The sequence below is a fragment of the Austrofundulus limnaeus genome, unplaced genomic scaffold (assembly GCF_001266775.1).
Source record: "Austrofundulus limnaeus strain Quisiro unplaced genomic scaffold, Austrofundulus_limnaeus-1.0 Scaffold489, whole genome shotgun sequence".
In the NCBI taxonomy this organism is placed as follows: domain Eukaryota; kingdom Metazoa; phylum Chordata; class Actinopteri; order Cyprinodontiformes; family Rivulidae; genus Austrofundulus; species Austrofundulus limnaeus.
The window spans coordinates 111276-119931 of NW_013952891.1; the positions used below are offsets into that span (position 1 = coordinate 111276).

An 8656-nucleotide genomic window follows, 5' to 3' on the forward strand; every position below is an offset into this window, starting at 1 on the left:
GTGTGTGTCTTCTTTTTCTCTGAGTTGCTCTTACAGTTTTATTTAAGCCCGTTGCTGTTTTTGCATCAAAAATGCTGGAATATTAAAACAGTCATTTTATTTTATGTAAAAAATATTAATATTAAAATATTAATCTGATTAATATACAAATAATAACTGAATATTTAGCGCTAGATAAAATAAAACTTTTTTTAATTTTTTTAATGTTTTCTAGTTTTAAGTTAATATGTTGGTCAATTTCAAGTTTGACTTTGCCTCAGAAATAATCATTGCTTCATAAACCTCTGTGTGACTGTGTGTATTTTATTTATTTATTTTTAAAGTACCGATTTAAATACCGTTTAGGAACCAGTACCATTTTGAAAGTATCGATTTAGCACCGGTATTGAAATAAACATTTTCAATACCCAACCCTAATTATTATGCACTGAGCCATGTCAACAAAACCATACCGCTCCAAAGAGGGATGTGCATCAATCTGTCAGAAAAATATTTGTAGCGCCCTTATTTCTTATCTGATCTCTATAAAATATGTTTTAAATTAAAGCTAAGAAAATTGCCGATGTTGCGGTATGTAAAAATATGTACTTGCCCCAGAGATAAAATCAATAAGCAGTCTGGGAACTTTTCATTGTAGGTTTTTGCTAATGCTGTACAAGTCCCTTTCTGCCACATAAACCTAAGACACAAGTACAGAGGTTAGACAATAAAACTGAAACACCTGTCATTTTAGTTTGGGAGGTTTCATGGCTAAATTGGACCAGTCTGGTGGCCAATCTTCATTAATTGCACATTGCATCAGTAAGAGCAGAGTGTGAAGGTTCAATTAGCAGGGTAAGAACACAGTTTTGCTCAAAATATTACAATACACACAACATTATGGGTGACACATCAGAGTTCAAAAGAGAACAAATTGTTGGTGCATGTCTTGCTGGAGCATCTGTGGCCAAGACAGCAAGTCCTTGTGATGTACCAAGAACCACAGTATCCAGGGTAATGTCAGCATACCACCAAGAAGGACGAACCACATCCAACAGGATTAACTGTGGATGCAAGAGGAAGCTGTCTGAAAGGGATGTTCGGGTGCTAACCCGGATTGTATCAAAAAACATAAAACCACGGCTGCCCAAATCACAGCAGAATTAAATGTGCACCTCAACTCGCCTGTTTCCACCAGAACTGTCCGTCGGGAGCTCCACAGAGTCAATATACATGGCCAGGCTGCTATAGCCCGGCCGTGCCAAACAATTTTTGCCAAAAAATATTTTTGTTTTCGCTTGGCTTCCAGAGGTGTTGGATGCTTTTTTTGCTCTCTCTCCTGAACCTGTCCCTCCTTTCCTGCTTCGCAGCTTTTTCAAGCCTTTCTTCACCAATCATCCAAAACAAAAAGGAACTATGGATTTGGTCAACTGGTCTCTGAATGCAATCGACACTATTTTTTCTACATTAAGATTGGAACGAGGGGAACGTAGCTGTCCCAGTGGAATGGTTGCTGCTGGTTGGATCAGTGGTTCTTGGGGCTGGAACCTGATCTGTCTGCCACCGCTTTCCATTGAAGACATGGAAGATTTGTATACATTTGGATTTATGATAATTGGATTTCTGATGATCGGCGGAGGTGGATTTATGATTTATTGGAAAATGAAAGTGATCCTGACAGAAGTCCAGGCCGTTGAGAAGCTGTCAGACACAATGGATGTAATCTCCCATACTGGTAACGCACAGACTCAGATGATGGGGGAGAAAAGTCACAAACTGGATGTGATTCTGATGACAATCGCAGATCAGGAGCGTGTCTCTGGGATATAAGGATTACACCTGGGTGAAACTTCAGACGGAGAGAGGAGAGGAAGACACAAAATTCGGAACATTAGTTTTTTTTCTCGCCATTTTCAGAGATGCAGTATAACTGAAAGCAGCAAGAAAAATTCAAGGGCTGCTTGTCCCAAAACAATTGTGTTTATCTTTTCAGAACCCAGTTGCTGGCCTTCGGTTGGCAAGATATCTAAACTCCCCCAGAGGATATGTCAACAAGGGTTTGATTCCCTCCCCCCTTCCTGTATCATCCATGTGTGGGACCAGTCTGAAGGCCGTGAAGAAGAAGGGGAAACTCTGAACTCTGTGAACTGAGCATGAGATGGTATGAACTGGTCTCTGGACTCTGGCGCGTCTCAGATCGATTCCAGCATGGAAAATTATCCTAAAACATCACTGGCTCCACTGAATCCCGCCCCCATCTCATGTGTTTGATCCTAACCCCCCACCCCCTATCCCAAGTGACCTAAGCCCCCCACCCCCAGCTGTCTTTCTCTTTAGCAGGGGTGTCCAACCAGTTGCCCGCCAGCTGATTCCCAGGTGCCCGCGCAGCACAAACTTGCTGCGGAGCCTCTAGCGCTGGCTTTGAGCGTTGCATCCCGGAGTGGCTGTCTTATTTGAAAGCTCAGGTTCTGCCCTACAAGGTGAAAGCTAAATGAAGTCCCTGCGACGTTACCCCGCAGAGCAATAAGCAAAAAACCTCCAAAATACCCACTGTCTGACCTCCCGCCGGGACGGTTTTAGCCCCCCTCCCTAGGAGCGTCGGATCCTGGCGTGAATGGTCCAGTTTTAAAGCCCTGGTTCTGCTCTATAAGCTGATACTTGAATGGAGTCTCTGTGATGTTACCCTGCAGAGCTATAAGCAACTTACGCACGACTTAGTGCATTTTACGCGCATTTTTGGGAGGAAATTTCAACCTTCATTTGCTTCACCCGCGGGCTCTCACCATCGAATCTGAGAAAGTGAGATGATTTTAGAAAGCTACGGTCCTCCTCTACAAACTGGAGGTGGTTGCTAGTTCCTGGGATGTTCCCCTGCGGAGCTATTAACCAATGACCGGCCAAAAAAGGCACTTTGGCGGGCGATACAGTACTCAATTTACTACGGAGCCTCTAGCATCAGCTCTGAGCGTCAGATCCGGTGGGAGATGGCTTGTTTTAAAGTTCTGGATCTCCGCTACAACCTGGAGGTGGCTGCAAGTTCCTGGGACGTCCCCCCGCGGAGATATAAGCGATCAAAAGTTGTCGGGTGAGTTCTGGCGGGTGAAATGGCTGATTTCCAGCACGGGGCTGCTTGTGCTGATGCAGGGGAATAAAAGGAAGAGATCCAGTGAGGTGGAACCATGGTCCTACGTTCAGCACCCGTTCTCCCGCCTGGAATCAGCCAGAAACCCCTGGCGGGCGATATTTCTGCAAAAATGCATAAAATTCAGAAAAGCACCTGATGGATCACTTCCAGGCAATAAAAGGAACAGATTTGGTCAGGTAAAACTGGTCCTGGAAGCTCAGCACCGGGTTTTATAACAGCCTACCCCCTGAACCACTGGCGGGCGATATTTCAGAAAACCATCTGATGGATCTGTTCCAGGCAATAAAAGGAACAGATCTGATCAGGTGAAACCGGTCCTGGAAGCTCAGCACCAGATTTTATAGCCGCCTGTGAGAGAGTTTTATATAGTGTGCTTTGATTTTGAAAAAAAAAGGGCGGTACTCTTGTGTTAGCCATGTTGACCCTGATAGATTTTTGTTTTGTTTTTCCTCCACTCTATGGAAAGAAGAGAGGAGAGTTCTTTGAATAAACAGAGACGAGTTCCCGTGCTCCAAAGTTATTTGACTCTGTGGATCTCACTGGGCAGGTTTTCAGCCCTCGTAGCTCGCACGTTACAGGGAGTACTAATTGAAGGAGGTAAAAAATTGAACCTTTTTGTTCAAGCATCACTTTTATGTTTCTTTGTCAGGAGTTAAATAAGGATTGTATCTTTTCTTTTTATGTAGGTAAATACAGTATATGGTTAAGTAGATAGTTTTGTTTGACAATACTTTAAATTAAATAAAACTAGCAACACATTACATTCTGTTTTATTTACTTTAAAGAAGTGAGGAGTAGGGAGACAAAATTATGTTTTTTTTTTATACCGAGACTGGACGAGTAGATCTCRGCAAACTGCCGACTTCAAAAGTAGCTCTTGGTGCAAAAAAGGTTGGGCACCCCTGCTCTTTAGCGTGTGGTTTTTTTGTGCATATGATTTTGTGTTTATGAGTAAACATAGGATCAGAGTAACTCATCTCTCCTACTTGTTATGATTTGTGTCTGTGCTTATGATTTAGTTTAAGTTTTCTGTCTTTTCCTCCTGTTTTCTTCCTCCTGTCTGCCTTTGCTCTAGCCCCGCCCACTCACACCTGATCCTCATGCTTCTTCCCCAGGTGTTTCTTGTTTTACCTYATTAGTTCTTCCTTTATATTCTGTCCTTTGTCCTCAGTCTTTGTCAGATCCTTGTTCTCTGTTTACTGTTTGATGTTCATGTTCATGTTCATGTTCCTGTTTGTTCTTGTTTGCTGCCACGTCAGCACCATTGTTTTTGTTTTAATAAATCACTTTTTGCCACCCCACTCAGTTCTGCATCTTGGGGTTCTAATCAACCAAGCTCAATCGTAACACTACTGTGTTTTTCCAAGACAATGCACCAATACACACAGCAAGACTGGTGAAAGATTGGTTTCATGAACATGAAAGTGAAGTTGAACATCTCCCATGGCCTGCACCGTCACCATATCTAAATATTATTGAGCCACTTGGGGTGTTTTGGAGGAGCAAGTCAGGAAACGTTTTCCTCAACCAGCATCACGTCGTGACCTGGCCACTATCCTGCAAGAAGAATGACTTAAAATCGCTCTGACCACTGTGCAGGACTTGTATACGTCATTCCCAAGATGAATTGATGCTGTACTGACCGCAAAAGAAGGCCCTGCACCATACTAATAAATTATTGTGGTCTAAAGCCAGGTATTTTAGTTTCACTGTCAAATCCCTCTAGTATGTAATTGTAAAGAGATTCAATTATAATTTAGACTTTCAGTCGAAATCTGAAAAGATTGCTCTTAAAATAGGAAACTTAAGAAAGGACTCTATTTTTATCTATAGTGTAGTAGGTTATCCTAACATAATAATAATCTTAATAACAATAATTTGTTGGAACAGTAAAATTGTCTTTTCGTGGGTTTACCTGACATAAGGTTGTCAAAATAAAGCTGCTTAAATGACCTACTTTCTGCATTTTTACATAAAAAATATTTTAATGACCTATAAAATGTGATAACCTAGATCTGTGATCTTATTGTTGTAGTGTTGACAATTTATGGCAAAATATTGTATCCCTTTTTTATATTACTTGTGTGACTGCTTCATCTCCCTTTTACCACCAATCATGGATGTTCTGGGGTCAAAACTCAGTGGACAGCAGTGGCACCTGTGCAGCGCATGATTAGTCACATGATGTCCAATCCAGTAATGCAGATCAATAGCTACGTTTACATGGACAAAAGTAATTGGATTAAAAGGTCGTTCAGAATAAAAATGCGTCATGTAAACAGCCCATTCGGATTATTCTGATCCGATTGAGCTCGATCTGAATGAATTTTTAATCCGAATGAGTCGGGTGGGTTATGCAGATTGATAATCGGAATGAGGTTCATGTAAACAYTTAATCCGATCATCTTATTCTGATTGTAGAAAAATGACCTGTGTGCATGTCTTCTGACTTTCATTCACCCGGTTCTGCTCTTAGAGGAGGTGGGGCAGCTGTGCTGCACCGCACAGAACTTTTCCTCCTCGCTCTCTTAACAGATGAAAAAGGAAACAAACAGCAGACGTTGCTTCGCAAAAATAAAAATAAAAAACACTTATTGCTTCATCTGCAGCTGAACCGAGGAGTAACGACGTCTCTACCGTTATTAAAAAGCTGAAACGGGTCCGTTCTGAGCGCACAGAGGAGCTTTGTTTACGTTTGTAACACGGAAGTAGAGCTGAAAGTTTACAACACTGCGCATGTCTGGACTTCTATTCTGAATAAAAGTCCTGTGCATGTAAACACTTTTCATGATCAGATTGTGTCCATGTAAACAGTACATTCGGATTATTTAATCCGAATACATTTCAATCAGATCAAAATATTTTGTGCATGTAAACATAGCTATTGACTAAGTTCACTCATTACTGTGCACTGTATGTCAGCAAGGGAGATTTCTTTTGGACAAATTTGCAAAAGCCAAATGGTGTTCATTGTCTCTGTCTGTGTATCATAAAGGTCTTGTGGTGAAGGAAGGTAAAATCTGTACAGGGAAGTAAGAGTGTAGACCCCCAGTGGGAGGGGCTTCCCAGGAGTTCTGTACTGCTGTATAAAMTGTCCATGCCAAAAAGAAGGTCTCACAACTATGTCAGCGAGAACAGAGTTCTTCAGTTCTCACAGAGTACAGAGAAGCCTTGAGGAAAACAGGTTGAAATTTGTGGAAAATCAGGTCTTGGTGGGGGAACAAAACCTGACACAACACCGGTACGGTGTTCTCAAACATGGGCCCAAATTCTAGTCTCAAAGTTTCCTGAAACATTTATGTTGTCAACATGTAGCAGAAAGACAATCTGTCTAACTTCATAGTAGGGTTGGGCAAAATCGTATCGTGTGCAATTAATCGCCAGAAAAACATTAATCGATTATTTTTGGCACTTGACGATTAATATGATTAATGTCACCAGGCAGAGTCCACTCAGTGCGCCTCTCCACTTCAAATATGACCAACATTAAAAAAAGTTCTGTGATTTCTTTATCTATCAACACAATTTAAAGTTTGATGTGTAGCCTGAMGTCTGTAATTTTGACAATTTGGGACAGGTTTTTACTGAGCAAATCTTTCCCACTAAATTGGTCATGTGACTAGGGCATAAGGGTGTCCAGGGACTCTAAGGGATTAATCGTCAAATTAATCGTTATCGACTAAATACCACAATTAATCGCGATTAATTTTTTTGCCAATATCGCCCARCCCTACTTAAAAGAGACATTTAGCAACTTCAAAATAAACTTACAGAGGTTTAGATAGACCTCAGTTCCTGCTGACTCCTTGCTCTTCTCAGCGTCTTGGCGAACGAACCATTCGCTAGCTTCAAGTACTCCAGCATTTTAGACCCTGTTGGCCTTTGAAACTTAACCTGGATCATTGAACATGGCTGAAGTCACAACTCTTTTATCCACCATGAGAGCTTGGAATTGAAACTGTAGCTCAGATGGAGCTGACTGGATGTGTGCAATGCATACTCATGGTGTGGAGAAAAACTATTCAAACRTTTAGGAATGTAAACAATAAATTCATAAAGTAACTTGAACTTAACTTTAACTTGAAATATTGAAGTTGACTAGTTTACATGAGGGCAGCACAGTGGTTCAGTTGGTAGAGCTGATGCCTCTCAGCAAGAAGGTTGCTGGTTCAAATCCCAGCCCGGGGACCTTTCTGGGTAGAGTTTGCATGTTCTCTCCATGCATGCGTGGGTTTTCTCCAGGCACTCTGGCTTCCTCCCACTGACCAAAAACATGACTGTTAGGTTAATTGATAACTCTAAGTTATCCCTAGGTGAGAATGAATGGTTGTCTTGTTTGTCTCTATGTGTCCCTGCGATGGACTGGAGACCTGTCCAGGGTGTACCCTGCCCCTCGCACTGTGACTGCTTGATATGGGCACCAGTGACCCCTGTGACCCTAGAAGAGGAATAAATGGGTATAGATAATGGATGGGTGGATGGATGGATGGTTTACATGATAGATTACACTGTTTTTTGTAAACTGTATTGATTTTAATCTTGAAGTCAGACAACCTGTTCTCCAAAGCTGGACACCACCATTTATTGGGCTACAAGGTAATTAAAGACTGTCAGCATGTTACATTATCTGGATCTGAAACAGGGTTTGGTTGAAATGTGGACAGACTAAAGCTCATACCTTTGTAGTAGAAGAGACACCTGTCAGTGAGCACAAACCACCTTTTATTCCACTGTTTGACTCCACTGCTGGCCTGTAGGAAACACACCACATATGCATCAACTCACTAATCAAACTGATGTGTTTCTCATCTAAAAACTGGATGCCTGATAACTTTTTTTACAAACAAAATTATATGCATTAATGCAGGGCTGTTCAACTAAATTGCTCCGAAGGCCACAGTTACTGCAGGTCAACAGCTGAGGGGCCGAACATCCAGCAATTAAAGTTATTATGTAAATAAACCAAGTATTACAAAGATCTGTTGCCTTTGAAATAGTTTGTTTTGCTGTATTTAACCATGAATACAACATGTAGAACCCTATAAAAGTAGTGATAATTAAACAATATCAAAAACAAAAATAACACATTATGTCTCATAATTAACACAAATATTATTTTGACATCTCTGACTTTTTCTTTTCATAGTTTTATCTTCAACTACTTGTAGTATTAACTGTCTTGAGTGTTCATAGAAATGTTTTTACCAGCTTGTAGCCAAGAATCTGACGTTTCTGAAGACACCAAACATGTCTATGTTTAACTAAAAGAACAGAGTAATTAAAGTAGAAAACCAGGAGTTTGGGCTGAAGAGATGAATGAACTAATTGGCTGAACTTTGGTCACATGCGGGCCGGATGTGGCCTGTGGGCCACCAGTTGAATAATGCTGTATTAGTGCCATGCCCTTTGTTAAGGTTCAGATTTATATTACATACATTAGATCAGAAATAGAGAAAATGGGCCTCATGCAAGAACCGTTCGTACGCACAGATTTGTTCTTAAGTTGTGCGTACGAGTGATTTAGGAGAATTT

General features: G+C 41.1%; 1 protein-coding gene across 1 annotated transcript in view; it reads right to left on the minus strand.

The window, feature by feature from the left end:
- Positions 1–8656, minus strand: part of plekha6 (pleckstrin homology domain containing, family A member 6) — a gene marked incomplete in the record, with an annotated part of 107630 nt that overhangs the window by 79123 nt on the left and 19851 nt on the right. The window contains 1 exon segment of the mRNA XM_014025638.1: positions 7803–7875. Coding sequence (XP_013881092.1) covers positions 7803–7875 — 73 coding nt within the window.